A 22,955-nucleotide genomic window follows, 5' to 3' on the forward strand; every position below is an offset into this window, starting at 1 on the left:
GATCGAGGTTTCAATTCCAGGTCGAGCGGAGGTCAAACGAATCGCGCGTCACGTGACGGGCGGGCCGGTCGCCGGGCGGATTTACCGAGCGGGATGCGCCACGCCCCTCGCGCCGTCAGGCTGAATGTCACGTTCAAAGGTATGGGAAATTTGGTGCCGTGTTCAAGGACACTTCCTCGGTCAACATCTCTAATTTACTGAGACTTTCCCTCGGTCCCTAAACGCAACTTCGACTGGAATATGTTCATTGTGTCGCGTTCAAGTGCCATCGAAGAAACTTCACATGCTCCTCTTTTTCTGGACGCCTCGACTTGATTGCTTCCTATTTATGAATGAAAAAGGTCTCAGCATCAATCGGGTCTTTCCCGCAGTTCCTGAACGCAACTCTACGACTTTCAGCTATAGTTGCACGCGCATTGTGTTGTGTTCAAGAGCCATCAAACGTTACAGTGCTCCTCCAGTGAATTCGCTATTTATGAATAATGATGATCCTCTATGTTGAGTTTGATCAGAGAACGTGCTCATTGTGTTGTGTTCAAGGGCTGTCAAACGTTAAGCTCTCCGTGCTCCTCTTGTCAACTGCGCCAGTTAATGAGGTCATATTTAGAAATGGAGGCTTCTTTACGTTTTAGCATCAATGACGTGTCTTTCTACAGCTCTGAATAACTAACCCTTTTATGCAATCCCTGAACGCAACTGCACTACTTCCAGATACTTTTGGGAATAACAAAAGAAAAACAACAACAACAACAACTCAATTTTACTGAGTTGGATCAGATCATGTGTTCATGTGTTGCGTTCAAGGGCCATTAGTCAAATGTTCAGCTTGACATGAGTACTCCAGTTAATTAGTTAATATTCATGATTCTCGGCATTATAAATCTCTAATTTACGACGATGTGCAGATAAAACCATTTTTTCCCTTTTTTTTAATGAAAGAAAATGTTGATTGCGTTGTGTTTAAGGGCCACAGCGCGCAAAAAAATGTCCGACACTTTCATGCAGTCCACGAACGCACCTTGACTTTCCATCTGTTACTACTTCTAAAAATGAAACCACTTTGTTTTATCGGAGACGACATTAAAATGTCAATTAATTAAAAAGTGGATGAGGATGATGATGTGTTTGAAGAGGAAGGAGAGTCGTATGCCAACACGCTTCAGGTTTTCAGGTTTTTGTGCTGCCGGGCAAAAGACGAAAAATCCCAAATCCTGAAGGTTCCAGTAAAAAAAAAAAAAAAAAAAAAAAAGCGGCAAGTGTTGAGTGACTTGCGTGACGAGATAAGACGAAGAGGTGACACCGAGGCGGACCGCCGCCGCCCCGGGCGCCGTCTGGAGGAGCTGATCTGCTTTGAGACCCACAATGCACTTGGAGTGGGAGGTCGCGGAGGCCGAAGGCGCTTCAGTTGGTCGTTAACTGTCCAGCTTAATTAATTAAATATGCAATCATTGATTTGAGGAGCAGGGTGCGTTTCCGTCTGCACTGTTGCCGTGACAGCGCAATTCGCGAGGGATCCGGAACGCGAAAAGCGAAAATTCGCAAAAAAATGGACGCTCATTATAATTGCCATGAAAAAAAAAAGATCTGCTTTTGTTCCCCTCGAAAAATAAAAAAATGCAAATAAGCGTGGCTTTCCACCAATAACGGGGGAAATCCCCGAATGCCGAAGGATAGCGACCGGGCACCACCGCAAACATGCTCATTCGAATTATTATGTCTTTTAAATAAGTGTGGGATCGGGTTGAAAAAAAACGCAGTCATCCTTCGCTATATCGCAGTGACTCACCGGCACTTCTCGGACGCGCCGACACGAATTGTCGGAATTACGAGCCGACGGCAAAAACTCACGAGGTCAAAGGGGCTCGTCGTCTACTTTGCAGAAACACAAAAGTTACTGAGCAATTTCGACTCAGCAAGTTGGCCAAAAGTTGACATTGGGCTCATTTCTGCCTTGGTGAAGCCCCCGAAAGGAAATTCTTTTATTGCATAAATACGGTCAAAAGTGAGGATTATTTGATCATTTTGTTATGATTATGATTATTCTAGGATGTGTTTGTGATGAGAGGGCGTACCTCATAAAGCGGTCGCGAGGAGCTCAAGACGACGAAACTTACAAAGAAAAAAAGAAAGTGGTTGCTTTGACTTTTCCCAGGAGAGGAAAGTTCATCATTGTGAAATAATTCATATACAATGACATCATTCATCTGGCGGCAATTAGCGATGAGCGGGCGCTCGTCCGACCGTCCGTCAACAACGGAGGCAGCGCGCCCGCGATGGACGGCGGCTTTCGCGAGCTGCGCTTGGAAGGAGTCGCCAGCCGGACTTTGGGATTCAAGGTTAAGGTTTCCAGCTACGCTGTTAAGCGTTGCGCGAAGACCTTCAAACACTGCGAGAGTGTGGGTGAGAGGGTTTTTTGTTTTCTACATTTTTTTTTTTTTTAGGTTTTCAAAGTAAGCTTGCACATTTCTCTCTCTCATCCTTCCTTCTTTTCCCCCCTCAGTTGATTGTCAGGAACGACATTTTTAAATTCGTTATTAGCTGACAAATTAGCAGCACCGCCTCATTAACATGACACACACACACACACACACACACACGTGCACAGTTCTTGCGTTCTCGGCCAGAAACAGACGCAAAGACCTACTTTGACGCAATATTGCAGAAACGCGCACGCACACAGTGTGACGTCGTCTCACTACGGGCCTCCGAGCTCTACGGCGCTGATTAGTTTGGCAACGGAGTCGGGACAACGCAAATTCGGTCCACAACACCGCGTTTCCCTTCCACTGATGCGGGATCGCCGTATGAACTTTTCATCTGCTTTTTCTTTTTGTTTTGTTCGTCTTCGTCGTGCGATGTTGCGTCGCCGTGAGACACGATCAACGGGTTGCGCGTGCGCGTCCGTCAGACGAGTTGTTTCCACGCGGGCAAAAAAAAATAACACTGCACGGACGCGCCGGAGGATTGTGGGAAATGGCGGACAAGCAGAAAGGAGCTCTTTCGACATCCAAAACAAAGAATCAAAGCGCCGCTTAACGTGCCGCCTGAAGTGATGAAGATGAGGCCAAACTGTCGTCTTCATCCAACAAACCCGTCTGAAATTCTCGGCGTCGACTTCGCACAACAAAGCGGCGGACGATCGATACGACGCGGAAACACTTCAAACGAGGCCTCGCGCGCGCGCACACACGCACACACCTGAATGAAGTGAGTGAATTCAACCCTTAATTATTAACACGCCGCACGGCACACAAAGACGCAGAAGATGTTGAAACATTGAATCGCAAACAAAGAAACAAAAAGAATCCAAAGAATCGAATCCAACGTTTTGGGGTGAGGAAGGCGGGAAAGCGGGAGCAGCAAGTTTCCGGTTCCGGGCGACGCCGGTCACGTGGGGCAAGCCACACAAAAGCTCGTCCCGTAATGAGCGAATAGCGGTCATCGGCATCTCTGACTCCTTTTCGCACGCAAAGATTTCTTCTCAGTGACAAAGACCTCAGCAGGCGGGAAGAGAAGAGGAGGTGGCGGACCGGAGAGGGGAGGCACCATGTTTGCGCACGCACGCGCCGGGCGGTCGATTGCAGTCGGCGATGACGAAGCTTCCGTTTTGATGTGTAGAACTCGGTAGCGGTCGTCATTGTCGGGTTCCAACCGATCGCCCGCCGAGTCAACCCGTCTACTCCGCTTGGCCTTTTAACGCTCCGAGTCGACCGATCGCTTCATCTCGTGCTTTTCTGCGTCGGCCCGCTCGCAAACGATTTTGGAACCTCCCGCCGCCGTCGTCGGAACGTCTTCATACGTCCGCCCGAGAGTACGAAAAGAGCGCCTCGCCTGAGAACGGCAGAGAATGAGGGAGACGGCCACCGCTCGTGCCCGTATGCCGTCGAGGAAGACCTCGAGGACGTCGCCGTCAAGTGTGTCGAAAGCGTTCGCGAGGTTTACGGGCCGCGGCCGCAGCGAGATTTTTGACCGCGACGAGAAAGTTGGATCCTATTACCCCGATATCGGTCAACTTGCACGGGCGTCGCTCTGGAAGCGACGCCCGCTTCGACCGACCCGCTCCTGAGGCAGAAGCCCTTTCCTGCGGCGTCCGTCCGTCTTGATGAACTTTGTACAGCAGCGGATGATGCGTCGCCACTCGACATCCGTCGCAGCCTGGTCGATCCCCGAAGGCCCCCCAATCTGTGGTCCCAACTGGAAACTTGACTTGATTGTCTTGCATTTGGCGGGTGGTGAAAGTCATGCCCATCGTGCTTTGGCTCTTTCTGGAGTCGCACTGTGTCTGTGGGAGGACGCCTTGGTTTAGAGAGTCAACGTGACTTTCGCAAGCAAGAGGAGGGAGATCCCACGGCTGTTTCCACAGGACGCCTTGGCACGCTCGCTTTTACGGATGGTGAGGGTGTCACCGTCCTTCCGCAGTCGAGGTGGGTTCTCACTTCGCCAGTTGTTGTGGATGAAGTTGCCGAGTCAGGCTTCCTGTCCTCTTTTAGGTTCCACCCGGGCCTCCATCAGGGCCAGCCGAGGCTCACGTTGTGGTCGAGACTGCCGCCTGCGGAGAAGACCTCCTTGAACGTTTGGGGTTCATCAAGAGAGGGGGACGGCGTGAGATCTCGCTGATAGGTCAGAGGGGTTTCTCGTGTTCAGCACCGAGTGGAAGTGCATAGAAAACTTGTACGGTGCTGGCATCACTCTGGATCCGGCGGGGTTTGTTGAGCCGCCACTGATGTTCCATTGGGCTGAGCGACGGAGGGTGAGGGTTGGAAAGCAGGGCGGGATGGACTTTACGTTCGCTCAATCCAATCTTGATGTTGCTTTTGAGTAAAGTCGATGGTTTTGGAGGCAGCGCAGTTGACCAGAGTTTTGCCCACTCACTGTCCATGTCGCAGGTGCAGTGGTAGTCAACTTGGGTCGCAAGCCAGGGGATGCCAGGGTCCTAAGATTCCGACGCTTCTTGGGCTGCCGCTTCGAGTGCGGTCATCGAATTTTCATTTTTATTTCGGATCCGATCGAACGGAGTCAGTCCAGCATTCGGCCCCGTACGAGAAAGGAGTTTTGCTGACGTCCCAGCGATGAGAAGTCGCAGGCCGTTGTCGTCAACCTTCCCAGTTCTGGGAGTTCCGATTGTCTTCGTCCAGAGAAGTCACCCATGAGGACAAGCTTTTCGGACTTTGGGACCTGGATAGGGCGGCGTCCTCCAGGGACTCCTGAGGACGGTGATTGACTTGCTCTTAAGGTCAATCACCTTAAAAGTAGCTTGAGCAAGTCCTACTCTAAGGCTAAGCTGGCACTGGTAGCGTAGCGGTACATGCTGCTGCCTTTTTTGCAGACAGCGTGGGTTCGATTCCCGGCCGGTGCCCCAATAACCGGGCCCGGATTTAAAAAGAAATGGCGGCTTGTGTCGGGAAGGGCATCGGCCGTAAAAACTGAGCCAAACAAAACACGCGAGCTTTGATGGGACAAGCCGAAAGTCACAACAACAACGACGACGACGATGCTAAATGCTAAACTAATGCTCGCGTTTCAAAGAAGCCCTTGAGAAACAAAAGACGAGGACGTTTTGGCTTAAATTACGTCTCGTACGATCAAATTTAACAGTCGACACGCATACACGCGTGTTGGGATTAGCATCATTGCGACTAGCGGTATGGTGTCTAGGTGGTTACCATGGAGACGAGGTATGCTGCTGTCCTCCGGCCAGGTGAAGGGTCTTAGGCCGGGCGGCGGAGCAGTTGCCCGCGTTGGCCGGACGCTCCCAGTAGGGGTCGCTGTGGAACACACAAAAACACACGGTAAGAATAAGAATCGGAGGAAGCCGCCGGGACCGCCGGAAGGCGTCGCGAGCGTGCACGCGGCCGAGGCCGCACAAACAACGCTCGATGTTTACTGCGCATCCGTCAGGAGCTTTTCTTTGGAAACGACATCACTCGCTGTCAGCCGGACGCTAAATCCACACGAGCTCTTTGTGGGATGCTTTTTTTTTTTTTTTTTTTTTCTGACCGCTGACACGGCAACAACATCCGCCACAACTTCGCTCACAAACACACACTCGCGTCTTTGCCTAGTACACGTACGCACACAAGACGAGCCAGCGCTCTGATTTACTGCGGATTTTTTTGTAGCTGTCACCAGACTGACGTTTACATGTAAAAGGCACTCCACATCCATCACACGCACACGCACGCACGCGCACGCACACACACGAGGTCATTTGACCGCAATGCCGATGCAGGAAATCTACACAAGCAGACTTGAACACCCAATCAGAAGGTCACAATGACAACACGTCTTAATTTAATGATGTCACAATGTCAAAATGAAGTCACGTGATGTCACGTCACAAATCGGCAAACGTTGTCGCCATCAAACCACGTGAAGTCACATGATGTCATTTGACATTTGTTGAAGTTGCGTTATGTCACAATAACATGAAAGGAAATAATCCCACTTTTTGATGCTGCGTCAAAGATGAAGCGACTTGTCTTTCTTTGAGTTCACTCTGAACGTGACGGCACACAAAAGGAGGCGAGTCAGTCGGTAGGCGGGGGGTGTCTGAAGAAGCATTTAAAGCGCCGGAGGTGCGTTCGATGTTGGCGGCGTCCCGCCTGGCGCCTTCGAGAGCAGCGTGAGAGCGAGCGTGTCGGCTGCCGGATCGACTCAATCAAGCGCTCAGCGCGTCTGGACGAAAAGGTAACGCCCACACCGGGAGGACCGACAACACGAGGAGGAGGGGGATCGGGAGGACGAAGAAAAAGGAGAAAAAGAAAGAAAGAGAAAAAAAGAAGAAGGAGGAGGCGGAGGAAGGCGTGCTTGTCACTCAAGTCAATGAGTCCACCTGTGTGTCAATAAAGATTCACTAAATACATAAATACGCCTGTTGTGCGAAGGCCTCAGTGGTTTCTTGGAGAACATTAGTAAACAACAGCATCATAAAGACCAAGGAAGTCACCAGACAGGTCAAGTTGACAGCAGGATTGGGTTATGAAAAGAAAGAAAGAAAGAAAGAAAGAAAGAAAGAAAGAAAGAAAGAAAGAAAGAAAAAAGCCATGAACATCTCAAGGAGCAACATTCAATCCATCCCCCCAAACTGGAGAAAGGAAGGAAAAGACGTGGCCGTCCGCCTAAAGCGAGCAAGGAGAGCGAGGGTGAGGAGAGTGAGCATGGAGAGCGAGGAGAGCGAGGAGAGAGAGAGAGAGAACGAGGAGCGCAAGAATAGCGAGGGCGAGAGAGAGCGAGAGCAAGGAACGCGAGCGAGAAGAGCGAGCAAGGAGAGAAAGGAGAGCGAGGAGAGCGGCCGGTCAGACAAGCGGCCGAGAGAAAAAAACGGAAGCTAATAATAATAACAATAATACAGAAATAAAGAATAATGCGGGGTGCCATCATTTCCAGAATGAACGAATGAAAGAATCAGTACTTGTGGTATCTTATCAACGGCCTCCAGTGCGAGAGCGCTCGTCTCCTGCCCCGAAGGTCGTCGCTCGGACCCTCGGCCCGAGCGTCCTCGAGCGAGACGCCGGGAATGAAAAGACGGCACCAGAGCGCTTCGAGGGCCTTGACGGGAGAAAAGCGCTCCACAGCTGGAAGCTCGTTCGCTCGGGCAGAAGGAGGTTCATAGGTAGACACGAAGGTTGCCGGGAGAACGCCAGTGGCGTTCTCCCGGCAACCTTCCAAACCCAGACCTTGTTCCATCAGATTGCCAGATGGAGAAGCGTGATTCGTCACTCCAGAGAAGGCGTCTTTGCTGCTCTAGAGTCTCTAAACCGACGCTTTGCATTGCTCGGATGCGAAAACCCGTTCTGTGAAGCTCTCTGCCCACTGTTCTCGAGCTCATCTGAAGGCCACGTGAAGTTCGGAGTTCTGTGTATCTATATATATATATATATATATATATATATATATATTTATATATAAATCCATCCATCCATCCATTTTCTACCGTTTATCCGGGTCGGGTCACGGGGGCAGTAGCTTTAGCAGGGACGCCCAGACTTCCCTCTCCCCGGCCACTTCCCCGGCCGGATATGCGGACCAAACTCTCACTCCGGTCGTACAGGGACCGAACAGCCCGTATCAGGGGGATAGGTACCCCGTACTCCCGAAGCACCCCCCACAGGACTCCCCGAGGGACACGGTCGAACGCCTTCTCCATGTCCACGAAACACATGTAGACCGGTCGGGCGAACTCCCACGCACCCTCGAGGACCCCGCCGAGGGTGTAGAGCTGGTCCGCTGTTCCACAACCAGGACCAAAGCCACACTGCTCCACCTGAATCTGAGATTCGACTTCCCGACAGACCCTCCACTCCAGCACCCCTGAATAGACCTTACCAGGGAAGCTGAGGAGTGTGATCCCCCTGTAATTGGAACACACCCTCCGGTCCCCCTTCTTAAAAAGGTCTGCCAATCCAGAGGCACTGTCCCCGATGTCCACGCGATGTTGCAGAGGCGTGTCAACCGGGACAGCCCCGCAACATCCAGAGCCTTGAGGAACTCCGGGCGAATCTCGCCCACCCCCGGGGCCCTGCCACCGAGGAGCTTTTGAACCACCTCGGTGACCTCGACCCCAGAGATAGGAGAGCCCGCCTCAGAGAACCCAGACTCTGCTCCCTCACGGGAAGGCGTGTCGGTGGAATCGAGGAGGTCTTGGAAGTATTCTCCCCACCGGCTCACGACGTCCCGAGTCCAGGTCAGCAGCGCACACATATATGTATATGTATACATACACATATATATAAACGCACACACACTCACATATAGTTTAGACTTTACGTCGATCTGATCGGTGTGATTGGTATCGGCCGATAATTAGCATTTTATGCTGATCGGCTGATCAGCTTTAATGTCATAATTTCGCCAATCTGATCAATGACGTCATTGATCGGCTCCGCAAAAGACATTTCTTCCGCGTCGCCGTCCAAAAGGTAGTTTCTTTTTAGCCTTGTCGCATTTTTGTGACATAGAACTGTATCTGACGGCCCATAAAGTTTTGTTTTTTTTCAATCTTGTCGGTGAAAAAACATGTCGGCGGTGTTTTTTTCTTTTGAGGTGTCCCGTACAGACAACAAGAAAGCCATTTGCAATCTGTGCAAAACTGAAGCACCTCGTGGGGGAACGTCAACTAAATGTTACAACACAACCAATTTGATCAGGCACCTCAATAATATACACAAGGAGGCGTACGAGCGGTTCAAGCAACGTGGGATGGAAAAGAAGCTAACAGCCAAACGGATGCTCACGCAAAAAACGCCGGGACAACGCGCATCCATATAGTCGGCCCGGGACAGTGAAAAAGTTGGAGTGAAGCTGATGGAGTTCGTTGCGCTGGCTGACCTCCCTTTGAATGTTGTGGCCAACCCCGCATTTCAAAGGTTGCCAGCGCATTTTGATCCACGCTACGTCCTCCCGGGGCACACGTACTGTGGCGGGACCGGTCTAAAAGAGCTAGGGCCTCCTGAAAGAAGACGCTCCTTCGCTGAGCTTCAGCACAGACGTTTGCTCATCGGACGTTAGCCCCGCGTCGCTTCCGAGTTCGACGGCCCAGCGGGTGGATGCCAAATTCAAACTCCGAACGGCGGTCCGACACGCTCGCTCGGGAATTCCGCGCCTCCCGCACTGCTGCAGCGTTTGTGACGAAGTACGACAACACGCTCCAAACGTGGCAGATTCCGAGAGAGATTGCAGCGGACTATTGCAATATTAGCCTTTCGAACTGCTCCAAGTGCTCGAGGACTCAATTGTCACAAAATAAATTACCAGACAACTAGCAAGCCTTTATTGCTCAGTGACTGTTTTTTTTTGTCAATGTCTTTATGTGCCCAAAGTGTTCTCTGTCAGTTGACAGGTCTGTTGTCGTACTCGAGCGGCTCCGACGACCGTGTTTTTTGGCCATACTTGGCAAATAAAGACGATTCCGATTCTGAGAGAAATAAACACAAACACAAATATGTCAAAAGCCATGCGAGAAGCGGGGCTAGCGACTTTGCCACGCGTGGCCCACGCGCTTCGGCCAGCTGTCCGTGACGCATGACCGGCGCAACGAACGATAACGGGCATTCTCGCGACCGCCAGACGCGTTGCCGGCCGCTTCGAACAGGCTCCTCGAGCGTATTGTGCATTTCACGACGTGCGGCCACGGCGTCAAAACGTTCCAGCGAGCTGGAACAACAGCTACTACGTGCTCGAAAGCCTGCTGGAGCAAAGACGCGCGCCGAGCGTGACCTTCCTGCTTCCTTCCGTTCCAACCGGTGGGGTCTGATCGAAAACATCTTCAACATCCTGCGACCGTTGGAGGAGCTCTCAAGGGCAATAAGCTCTTCCACCGCGATCCCGTCCGTGATGGCCTTCGAACGGTTCCTGAGCAGAAATGCCCCATCAGGTCACGGTGTGAGGACCACAAAAAAAGCGGAGCCGCTGAGAGATTTGGTGGCATTGAAGATGAGCCCCTCTACGGTTTGGCTACTCTATTAGACCCAAGGGAAGGGGGAAAAAAGATTTCGCCTAAAATAATCTCCATCGTGCGGTATACTTAAATGAATCAAACAATTGTAATTTCGAACGCATGTTCTGTTCACTGCATCAAAACGATTTGATCAACCTTATAGATTTGTTCACTTTCAGTTTTACTCGAGTGGCCGCATGAAATCAAACGGACCATTTGGCAAGTCCTCCAAGTAATTTTCAAAGAACACATTTTCAATTCAATAGTTTTTCTTTTGAATGGGTACGCGGATCGATGCTATTGTTCAGAGCTCACGGCGCGCGCACGGAGGCACGAGGACCCGACGAGCCGGCCGAGAAGCCGCCACGGCCCGGTTCCTCGTCATCGACGCCGGGCGAGATCCCACGAGGACGGGCCAGAGCAGAGCCGGTCGTCCGTCGGGACGCTGACCGGCTTTTCTGCTCTTGGCCCTGCTGCGGGTGCTCACCCGTCCGCGCCACCAACGAAGAAGCGGCTGCTCATCTTTCTTCGAAAGCATCCGCCTTCGATGTTACACTCGGCATCGACGTTCAGCCTGAGTCACGTTGCGAGTTGAAACCCCTTTCCTAATTGTTTTGCCTGGGGGCCATTGTTTACAATGGATGTAGTACATGTACTGTACTACTTAGCTGCTATGTATTCGATGTCAAATACATATTGCCTACATGGCTTATTTTCACTTGACCTGGGTGTCATTGTTTATTTGGGAGCTATTCGTTATTCTGCCGTCGCGTTACTGCTCTTTATTTGCGGCAGTCCGACTGTTCATTTCATGGAGTTTTGTCTGAATGTTCTGAGGCAGTGTTACAAATACCAGCCTAATTTGCACATTTAGGATTGTTTGAGGGGCAACATTTCTGCCTTCTATTTGTTTGCATGACACTATTTGTTTTGAAGTCATTTCATTACAATAAAGCAATTTAATGACAGTAAGTTTGTTTCTGTCTCAAGTCACGGTGGTTTGACCGGACTGAATTGTAAACTTATGTCAGTGGCCAATCCTCGAATGCCCCCGAGAGGTCGTTGTTTTACCTTTTGTCGATAATGCGAGAGAATATTTTGGAAGATTCTCAGTATGCAGTACACCAGTATATGCGGTAAATGGGCAAGTGGCTTACGTTGACATATTGAGCCATCTTGTGATCGTTTTTTTAAACTCGCTGATCGGTCACAAAAATCCTGATCATGTAAAGCCTAATCCATAAATATATATTTCCATCCATCCATTTTCTGAGCCGCTTCTCCTCACGCGGGTCGCGCGTGTGCCGGAGTCTATCCCAGCTATCTTCGGGCGTGAGGCGGGGTACACCCTGAACTGGTTGCCAGCCGATCACAGGGCACACATAAACAAACAACCAACCATCCCCACTCATATTCACACCTCGGGTCAACTCCGAGACTTCAATGAACCTCGCATGCATGTTTTTGGGATGTGGGAGGAAAGCGGAGCGCCCGGAGAAAAGCCACGCAGGCACGGGGTGAACACGCAAACTCCACACAGGCGGGGACGGGGATTGAACCCGGGTCTTCAGAACTGTGCGGCTCGACTGCTGCTCAACCAGTTCGGCCACCGTGCCGCCTACATGTGTGTGTGGTGTGTCCTGACATGGTGTTGTGTGTGTGGTATATGTCGTGTGTGTGTGTGTATATATATATATATATATATATATATATATATATATATATCATTGTGTGTGTGTGTCTGTGTCAAGATTTGAGTTATCATATTCACGATTGTTACGATAAGAACGATGACGTGGGTTCTACAAAGTACAAATAAAAAACAAATATTTGGCATAATAATAATTTGACTTGAGTTTCATGCAAACAAGAAAGAAAATACTGATTTGACGCCTAAAAAGGTGTTTTAAAAAGTCAATAATAATGAATTGCGGTTTTAGGTTAATAATGTGTTGGGCCAGTTTCATGTAAAATTTGAATCACGAATACAAAACGAAATATTTGGTGACCATTAATAATTCATAATGACATGTGACATCAATTTGAGGTCATAACAATTACCATCATAATAAAAAAATGTGTATGGAAAAAAAAATTATTCAAAGAAACGTTCTTAACACCAAATTATGAATACAAATGAGATGAACAATAATCATTTAGAATGGTGTGGAACAAGCTTACAGGTCTAAAACATTAATATGGATCAAATATATTGAGTAAAGATTTGAGGTATCAGATTAAAAATAATTCCTAATAATAGAATGTGGACAGATGTGAGCTATAAAGCGTGAATCATTCATTTCGGTGTTAAAAGTGACGGACGGCCGTGCTTAATTCGATTTTTTTTTTGACTGTGTGACGGTGTTGCAAACAGTCCTCGTGCCCTTCACACCTCAGCCAATCGCACGCCTCCGATTGGACGACGGGACCAGCCCGCCCACTTCCTGAAATAGAAACGCCGTTTGCAGACAACTTGATGACAAGATGCCAAAAAGTGAGAACAAATGTTTGGGAGACCAGACCAAAAAACGGAAACCACTTTCAAAATCAAATCTGGAGGTCGATCTGACGACACTACTTAGTCTCGGTAATAAATACAATGGCGACGCCCGGCCCGCTGTGTCACATTGACCTCTGTGAGCGCAGACACACTCATAAGACTTTTTGGTTTTCAAATCAAGCAGCATCCAATTAGCAGCTCACGATATAAAAGCTTTGTGCTACGACGACAAGCGCAGATGAGCGTCACACTGCAGACCAATAATTCACTTCACTTCACTTCGGGCCGGGCGCGTGCGTGCTGATGAATATCAGGCCTATTTAGCTGCACACATTGAGGCGGAGTGCCCTGAGTCTCCATTACAAGGACAATATTTCCCGTCATATCTGATTTGTGCAGGGGGTGAGAGGAGGAGGGGGAGGGGCGGGGAGACGAGCGGGGGAGGGGCGAGCCAGCAACAGAAGGGAGGGGAAAAAAACAACGCCAGGATTTAAGATTCTCCTTCACCACGAGGATTGAAGTCCAAAAGGTTAATATACGATGTGACTTATGATCTGATCGGAAGCTATCCGGAGCTCGCGTCAGTCGAACGAACCAAAGCCACGAGCGGCGATTAGCGAGGGCCAGCGCGTTGTCGTCGTGAAGGATTATAAGTAACGCTGACGATTCCGGCGGCGCAAGCAGACTTCCCGGTGGCACGAGAACTGAGTTTCCCATCGTGACCTCGTCCTTTTTGGCCCGAACGGTCCCCTCGCTCGCTTCACTTCCGTGGAGACACGCGGTCGATGAAGAAGGCATCCGGTCGCCGGTGTGTGTGTGTGTGTGTGTGCGTGTGTGGGAAAAAGAAAAAAATGTCTGGCAACCTCCACGGCCAGCACAAGTCCACCCGCCAAGACTCGTGACGGCGGCTGCGCACGCGAGCGCAGCAAAAATGCCCGATTCCGAACTTGGAGCTTAATTTGCACTTTTCGACCAATCAGAGCAGACGGCGCTCTTGGAGAGGCGGGGCTTAACTCGGCAGCAGCGAGTTTTGACTGACATCGCGTGTGCGCGGTCACACTGACGAGCTAACGAGAAAGGACGGAAGGAAAGAAGGTAAGAAGGAAGGAAGGGAGGGCGGATGGAAGGAAAGAAGAAAGGTAGGAAAGGACGGGAGGAAGCAAACGAAGGAAAACTAGACAAGGAAATGAAGGACAGAAGGAAGGAAAGAAAGGAAGCAGAGAAGGAAGGAGGAAAAAACACGGAAAGAAGGAAGATTTACAATTAGCATGCCATTCCTGCCACATATGTGCGTAAGTCATATTACGCTATTTTAAAAAAACACGTACCCTGTGACATCATCCATTTGCGTTACGACATCATAAGGTGATATCACTGTGAGCATATGACATCATCAAAAGTGAGGAAATGTTGAAAAATGGACAAACAAAACAACCTCATATTATGACATCATCAATAATTGACTTAACGCATCAAGAAGCGCCACGAACGCCAGCGTGTGACATCGTTTTGATGTGACGACATTGCGCGCGGGCGTATGACGTCATCACCGAGTGACGCGCGCATCCAAGGGGGCGTGAAAGTGCAACAAAAAATGGAGGACACGTCTTGTTTTCGCCGGCAATTCCTTGTCGGGGAGGAGTGTCAATAAAGGCGGACCGCCGCGGCGTGCGGTATCGTGCGGCGCACATAAAAACACTTGAAAGAAAAAGAAAAAGAAAAAGAAAAAAAGGAAAGCGCGTGTCAATACAATATATATGCTAATCGCGCCTTTAGCGGACGTGCGCATTTCATTACAAGTAAAACACTCAAACAGACACCGAGAAAAACTCTGGAGCGGGCGGCGAGCGTCAAGGTCGTTTGCAGCGCTCCAAACAACAAACGCACAACACGCACAAAACACACAAGACGCCAGCGAATGTAAACAGCTGCCGCGAACAAGATGGGGTCCGACGTGACTCGCACGGAAGATGAAAGTGGAGGATTACGGGTTACTTCCGCTTCCTTGTTTGCATTCTGATAGTTGCTGTCCTCATTAAAAAGAAAACATTGAAAAAGTCCATCGAGGCCGACGCGAACGGCCCCCGAGGGGTCGCCGCTCAGTGTCCCAAGTCTCGGGGCTGGATCTTCGTAGACTTTGCAGCGTGCGCCGCGACCGACTCGACGAGGGCGCGACCGTCGTCTTCCGCCCGGCGCGTGTCACGTTTTGGTGACTGCGGGCTGGATTTTCGTGCCGGACCGGCTGCGCGTTGGCACGCCCGTCTGCGTCAAGCTTGGAGAAAGTCCGTCTAAACGTAGACCCAGTGGGATCGTGTCTAAGTCTCGACGCAGGGGATCAAACGCGTGTCCGCCACGCACGTCCGAGGACACGAAACGATCGTCGGCGGGGACGTGTATATCGATGAGGTCCGCCGGCGATGTTTCTGTATTTAATAAGGGAACCCGCTAACGTTCAACGCTCCAGTCAGGCGCCTCCGCATATTTGACGTCATCGTGCCAGACGAGCTGCGGCGCTTTTGAAAGGGAGGCACGTAGCCGCTTCCGTCGGCGGCCGCCGTGACGCCGCTCCACGAAATGACCGGAACCGGGTCCAGCCCGCCTCCGCGTTCAGGTCCGGTCGTCGACGAATCTGAACGAGGTGCGGGCGGCCAGATCGGACGGATTTCATTTAGAAATACGCGAAGAGCGTACATCGACCCCTCGGAATCTTCGTTGAAAGCGGTCATCGAAGGCGTCGTCGTTACTGTCGTCCTCATTAGCCAACTTTTATTTTTGAAGTCAACACACTGGCCGGCACGCGGCGATGGGGCACGACGACCTTTTGCGCGTACGACATTATAACCACCCGCTCTGACGCACCCCCCTCCAGAGTTTCGCCACGCCGCGCTGGACTTGCGCTAGCCACGGAAATAGTTCCCACGTAGACAAACGCGCATTCCCACTCATGTTCGCAGCTACGGGCAACTTCCTCGTCTTCAATCAAGCTAACATGCTAACGTGTTTTGGAACGTAGGAGCAAAAATGCGAACTTCGAAGCCAGAACCTCAGAACTGTCGGCCACTGCCTAACTAACCCCTCGTTCACCCTGACGCTAATTAGCTAGAAGAAAGCTTAGCGTCTTTTCGACTTACTTTTTCTGCCAAGACTTGCCGAAACAAAACCCGACTTTTGGTTCCACCTCCCTAAATGCTCAATTCATGCTAATGCTAATGCTAATGCCACGTCGTTACATTTGCATCATTTTCACACACACCCGCACACACACATGCACACGCACGTCAGAATCTGAGCAGTTGTGCTCAGATTTGGATGTGTGTGTGTGTGTGTGTGTGTGTGTGTGTGTGTGTGTGTCTGAGTGTGTGTAGTGGGATTGCATTACAAACACACACACACGCTGAAACACTACGTTTATCCAAAAAGACAATGAATTGTAAACAGTTGCTGTCTGCATTCACAATCCCACAAGCAGATATTAATGATGAACACACTCACACACACACGAGCATTTACACACACACACACACACACACACACACACACACACAGGCGGGTGTGGAGAATGCGTGGCCAATCCATATGAATATTTATGGCGGGCTTTGCAAAGAGAAACATTGATAAGCTGCAGTTTTAAATTAATGCTGACTTTATTTTTACAAAAGTGCATTAAAGCAAAAAAAAAAAAAAAAGTCCAAGTGCCAGTTGGAATAAAAGATTTGCTAATTATGACATGAATCTCCTGTGCGGGTCATTATACACATACTTCAGTGTTTGTATTTTTAAATGATTAACATAGATAACAATTATTAGCATATTAGCATACCATATCAAATTGGCATTTTAATGTTCGGATCCATTTTTTGCCGTCTTGATTTCCCGTCCACCCATGTGCGTCCAATTATTTTGCCGCGATTCTGCTCATTTACATAATCCCACCCTCTCAACCCATGACTCAGAAGATAAGCTGGGTGAAGATTCGAAGCGATTTTTTTCCAGCGATCGCCAGACTATTTCCCAAATTGTTCTCAATTCTGACTGATTGTGATGTCGCGATTCGGCAAGTTTACATAATAACTGCCTCAGCCTCGACTTGAAAGTCGGTCTGGGCGAAGATCCAAAGCCGGTGAAAATACAGTATATGCGCACGCAGGTTGATGTATATCTACGTACGCAAGAGTCCTGAGTGGCGAATCAAGACATTCGCTCTTGGCCGAGTGCCCGGATGAGACGGGCCGAGAGGAAAAACACACGCGCGCGCGCACACACGCCTACTCAAATTGCCGGTGACCTTGCTTGAATGCAGTTCGCTAAATAGCGTCTGCGGCTCAAAGGGAAGGTGGACAGGTGGTGGGGGGGGGGGGGGGGGGTTGTTACGACGGGAGATGGAAGCGGAGCTAAGATATGAACCTATGAACAACAAGACGACAAAGAAAAAGAAAAAGAAGACGGCGTCAGGTGAAGAGGAACGGAAGAGATGAAGATCAGGACGAGCTTCTTACAGGAACGCATTCACACTGCTTGAAAAACGCAGCGAGTTCGGACAACCCTTCGTGACTCGGATGCCGATGTTCTCCACAGCTTGGCTGCCAGAAACGTCGTTTTGCACGACGGTGGAATGCGAGCACGCGCACGCATTTTCACACTTATCGGGTTCATTCATTCTATTTTTAGAATCGATTGTTCTCCGAATTATCCCATCAATTATTCGAGTCATCACATCAAAATGGATTGCGCAGAATAGCAATACAAAATATGCATGCGAGTTGCAAGTATTCTTTTTGTCCATTTGTGGTCGCCTCCGTCACATTCCACACTGTAGTATGTGTGACTTTGAGTGTGCGGCTTTAAAAGGCGGGGCCCGGCCCGGTGAGTGACGTGGGAGTCAGCCAATGAGAGGCTGAGGTTAGCGGGTGGCTGTTAACTGGCTAACCGTTGTCCTAACCCTAACCTGCTATGATTACAATTCGCTCTAACTAGCAGTGCTAGGCTAACAACGTTTCCCTTACGGTAGCCTTGCTCTTGCGTGAGCCAGTTCTGTTTTTGGCACTTTTGCTTTTTTGTATTACGTGACAAATGATCCCAAACTTTCAAACCCAATTTTCAGCCTTTGTCGTCGCGGTAAATGATTTGAGACGTGCGTCCGTGCGAGTAATCGTCGTCCGTGTGGAAAAATGATCACTGTGACGCTTGGATGCGGACATTTTGCTTTGACTTTTCTTTGTAATTGGATGATTCGAGTTATTTGAAGAAACTAATTTGTCATTTTTTGGAAACATTTTTTTCCCCCATTGGAAGAAATTGAAAGGACATTCAGACCTTCCAAAAAACAACAACGCGGTATGATTCCGGAACAACACAAGCTCACTTTTACTCGGAGATTACGCATCAGGAGATCCGGAACGTTGTTGTGTTATTGTGTTGTTATGTTTTGCGTTGTTGTGCTGTGTGGTCAACAAGTGTCTTTTGTGATTTTCATTAGCGATAGCGCCTCACACAAATCAAAACGTGTCGCCGCTGGCTCGGGGCTCCTTTAATTTCCTGTTGTGCGAGTGTGAAGGACTGCGAGCGCGGCGGCAACGGCCGACGGGAAGCGGGATGGATAAAGGCGCTGACGAGGAGGAAGACGAGGAGGAGGAGGAGGAGGAGGAGGCGTGAACGTGCCGCGTGCTGCGAATTAGCGAGACGGCGATCGGCTGACACCAAAGGTCACGCTCGCTCGTTCCGCGGAGATCTTTCGCACGTCGGAAGAGCAACAACGAAACTCAAACGCGAGCCGAGTCGACGGCGACGTCGCTCGGAGGGCCGTGTCGCCGTGGCAACCATCTCCTATGTTACACAGTTGCAAACAGTCGTCCTATTTTATTTACAGCGCTGTTTTTTACAGAACAAAAGGCGGAATGTTCAAAGAAGAAAGTTTTATTTTTCAAATTCACTCGTTAAAGGAGGACTTTCATACGGTGATATAACAACTTCCGGGGGCACGGTGACTGACCGACCGACCGACCGGTGAGCGCACAGTCGTGAGGTTGCGGGTTCAAATCCGGCCCGGCCCGTGTGGCGTTTGCATGTCCTCCCCGTGCCCGCGCGGCTTTTCTCCGGGCACTCCGCTTTCCTCCCGCATCCCAAAATCTTGCGCGCTTGATTGATTGAACACTCGAAATTGACTGTCGGTCGTAAGTCAGTTCGGCAAAATGCGTCTGTTCTTGTAAAGATTACAACTTTTTGTTCTCCAAAAATGTACGTATTCTGGTGAATTGTGACTTTTTATCCTGAAAAATGACGTCTTTGTTCTTAAAAAGGTTACAAACTTCATTGTACTATTTTTCTCTCAAATATATATTTTTTTCATGGCATTACAACTTTTTAATTTCGAATGTTACATATTGAGAATGGAATACAACTTTATTCTTCTGAGTTACAACTTTTCCCCCCGACAAAGTACGACTTTTTTTTCTTGAAAAAAGCCCTTTCATCAACGAGTTACACATTTTTTATCCAATCATAATACGTCTTTGGTATTGTAAAGATTATGAATTCCTTTCTTTGAAAAAAATTAACTTATTCTGGTGAATTATGACTTTTTATCCTGAAAAATGACATATTTGTTCTTAAAAAGGTTATAACTTTTCTTCTTGAAAAAGAAAAAAAACGATTGTAATGTTACAATTTTTTTCTCAAAAAGATATGAATTTGTGATAACATTCCAAATGTTTAATTTCAAATGTTACATATCGAGAATGTAACATTGACGCAGAAATGTTGCAAACAGAATAACGGAAAGTACGCAAAACGATGTCGGAATAATCATAAGGACGCTCAAAGTCACGAGACTTCAACTTTCAATTTTCTTCCCTTCAAACGTTGGCTTGAAGCTGTTATGACATGAAACTCATCTATCATATATCTTGTAAACAAGTACACGCGCACGCGCACGCACACGCAAAAACTCACTGAATTCAACTCAAGTCGTGCCAGGAAGATTTTTTGGCAGAGCCAACAAACGTTTGTGAGCGTGTGTGTGCGCGTGTGTGTGCGAGCGCATACGTGCGTGTGTGATAAATACTTCAGTGACCCACAATTTGAGCGCAGTGTGAGTGTATGACATCATCAAAAAGAGACGACTCACAAACATAAACTGCTAAGTATCGCAGCTGACATTTGATTGGATTATGCAAACGAGGTGAAGATGACAGACTCCTCATTTCCACCACAGAAGAAGAAGACAAACGAAAACAAGAGATGTCAAGTCAGACTCCATTTCTTTCTTTCTTTCTTTCTTTGCTCTTCTTTGCATCTTTTCCCGTTTTCATGGTGACACATACATATTTGCATGTATGTTATGTTACGTTACTGCAAGTGTGCATCTCAATGCGTTTATCACACTGCCCCTCGGAGGCCGAGACCTGCACAGCAGGAACAGCGCTTGTCAATAAAACTAAACCCCAGTTGCATCAAGAAGTTCAAAAGTGTAGAAGTGTGGAGAAAGCAAAGGATGTTCCCACCATCTACTGACAGTAAAAAAAAATTAAAAAAAATGAATTGAACTCGAATGGGCTCCTTGAGTCGTCACCTTATTGTGGTGGAGGATTTTGTGTGTCCCGAGGATCCTCGGAGCTAAGTTGTCTGCCCCTGGCAGGCTCACGCATGGCAAACAGGTCCTAGGTGTGGGTCCAGCCCAAGCACGGCTCAAAGACCCCCTATGAAGAACCGCGTTTTCTGGACTTGCCCACGGTGAGAGGCGCCGTGCAGGTGTGGGCGTACTCATTGCCGCCCAGCTCAGTGCCTGTACGTTGGCGTTCACCACAGTAGATGAAAGCGTAGCCACCCTCCAACTTCGGATTGGGGGACGGGTCTTGACTGTTATTTGTGCCTAAGCGCCTGAGTGCCCACCCTTTTTGGAGTTCCTGGAGGGGGTGCTGGAGAGCACCCCTGAAGGGGACTCCCTCGCTCTGCTGGGAGACGCCAATGCTCACGTGGGCTAGAACTAGCAGACATTGCAACACCTTCTTCCCTCTTGCCATCAACTTCTTAAACAGCGAACCTCCAATTCCATGACAACATGCTGGCAATGTTTTGACTTGAGTTTGTTGTCACATTTCTGTCGGGTCAATTATATATTACTCGCGCACTCACTGTAGTCGTCTCGCCGCGCCGCACTATTTGCATATCTGTTGTTGACCGATACCGGCTACTCATGCCAGAGTCGCATCTGCACCATTTGCACAATCGACTGAGGAGTATCTGCGAGATTTGCACAATCGACATTGTCCCAGATTATCGCACTACGAGTCACTTTAAACTGCTTAACGTCTCTGCGCCCTTTGCACAATGGCCGTTGCGCCGGACTGTGGCTCATTTCGTCATTTAGTCATTTCAAACTTCTCTAATTGCAAGAGGACTCTGCACCTTTTTTCACAATTGCAAAAAAATTATTAAATAAATTGTACCGGCATGACCAGATAATGTCAATGTCTTTCGGTCTCCAAAGCGTTCTCCGTCAACCGACTGTCTGTTGTCGAACTCGAGCGGCTCCGACGACCGGAGACAAATTCCTTGTGTGTTTTTTGGACATACTTGGCAAATAAAGAGGATTCTGATTATATGCTTAATATAGTTGTCAAAGTGGGTTTGGGGGGGTCGCACATGCCAATTTCCGCCACTGCCCGCTAGTGAGCTAGCGGTGATCAGTTAGCGCCACGCTAATGCGTATTTTCCCACGGCTGGCTGTTGGCTACGCCCCCTCCCCCACCCCCCCGCTCGACTCCTAACACAGTCGTCAGTGTAATTGGTAGGAAAGCAGCAGAGCACAAAGCGTGACACACACTTGAAGGGTGGGGGCACCCCAAGGCGAGGGGGGGGGGGCGTCGTCGGAGGAGCAAATCATGGCGGGAAAGCAGTTTGATGCTGCGAGGGAGAGTAGTAAATTGTTCCATTTTTGCGGGTAATCTAAATGCTAACTAGAGGCAACTTATCAGCACAATGGATTCCCGAGCATCTGTTCAAATAACGGGGGATTTGTCGGCTGGACGGCGCCGCGATGGCGGCCAGATTAGGACGACGGCGCCGGCGACGAGAGCGAGCGAGGAGGAAAGAGAGACGCCAAGGAATGGATTTTGTGCAAACAAGAACAGATGACGCCCTCGCAATTACACCTGTCAGAGACGCCGCGCCCGCCGGAGAAGCGACGGAGCGCGCCGCGCGCGCACTTCAGGGGGGCCGGCGGTCCGACAAAGATGCGACAAGCACGACACTCCAGCAGGGCCGCGTCGCGGCGGACGAGACACTCGGGGCCGAACGGGCCTGAGATTCTGGGGAGTCGACGACAATAAGATGGAAGTCAAGTTCAAGTTGATTCATCGATGATGTCGTTGATATTTTTGTCCAATGGCCACCAAACTTTTTTTTTTTTGCACCTCGGATCGGTTTCACGTAAAGACATTATTGGATGGACCGACATCAAGACAAATAAAATAACAATTTGTTGTTCCGAGAAAGAATGCCTGATTACATGTTAGCATAAAGCTTGCTTAATTTCTTAATGGCATAGGTTACAAGAATAATGTATGTAATGCAAGTCATATTTTGTCAAGAAAAAATTCAAAATTGTACATAAATCTTTTTTTAGTGGGTTTTTTGGTTTTGTTTTGAATCAATGTATTTATTTTTTTTTCGGGAAAAGACGCTTTTTATTTTCAAGAAAGAATGCCTCATTTCATGCGTATATTTGTATTTTATTGAGACAAAAATGTCAAACTATAATAACAATAAGATCTGATTTCTGCAAGGAAAAAGTATTTTTTTTCTCGGAAAAAAGTGTAACCTTATGAGGTATGGTGTCATTTTTTCTAAAAAACAAACCAAACCAAAGTGAGCGAGAGGAGGAGAGCAAGGCACTTAGACAAGCATGTACTTATTCAACACAACCAGCGTTATCATCGTCATGTCGTGTAAAAGCGGTCAATGACGTCATCGCAAAAGACTTTGCGCGCACAATATATTTGAATCCAAAAGCTCGCTTATTTT

The 22,955-nt window shown here is 48.9% G+C and overlaps 1 protein-coding gene across 1 annotated transcript in view; it reads right to left on the reverse strand.

The window, feature by feature from the left end:
- LOC133401892 (neuronal PAS domain-containing protein 3) overlaps positions 1-22,955 on the reverse strand; it is a 127,166-nt gene that overhangs the window by 77,083 nt on the left and 27,128 nt on the right. Inside the window, exon 2 of the mRNA XM_061675402.1 lies at positions 5,664-5,765. Within this exon, the coding sequence (XP_061531386.1) occupies positions 5,664-5,765 (102 nt within the window). The remainder of the gene's footprint in view (positions 1-5,663; positions 5,766-22,955) is intronic.

Source organism: Phycodurus eques, chromosome 4, assembly GCF_024500275.1.
Source record: "Phycodurus eques isolate BA_2022a chromosome 4, UOR_Pequ_1.1, whole genome shotgun sequence".
Lineage (NCBI taxonomy): Eukaryota > Metazoa > Chordata > Actinopteri > Syngnathiformes > Syngnathidae > Phycodurus > Phycodurus eques.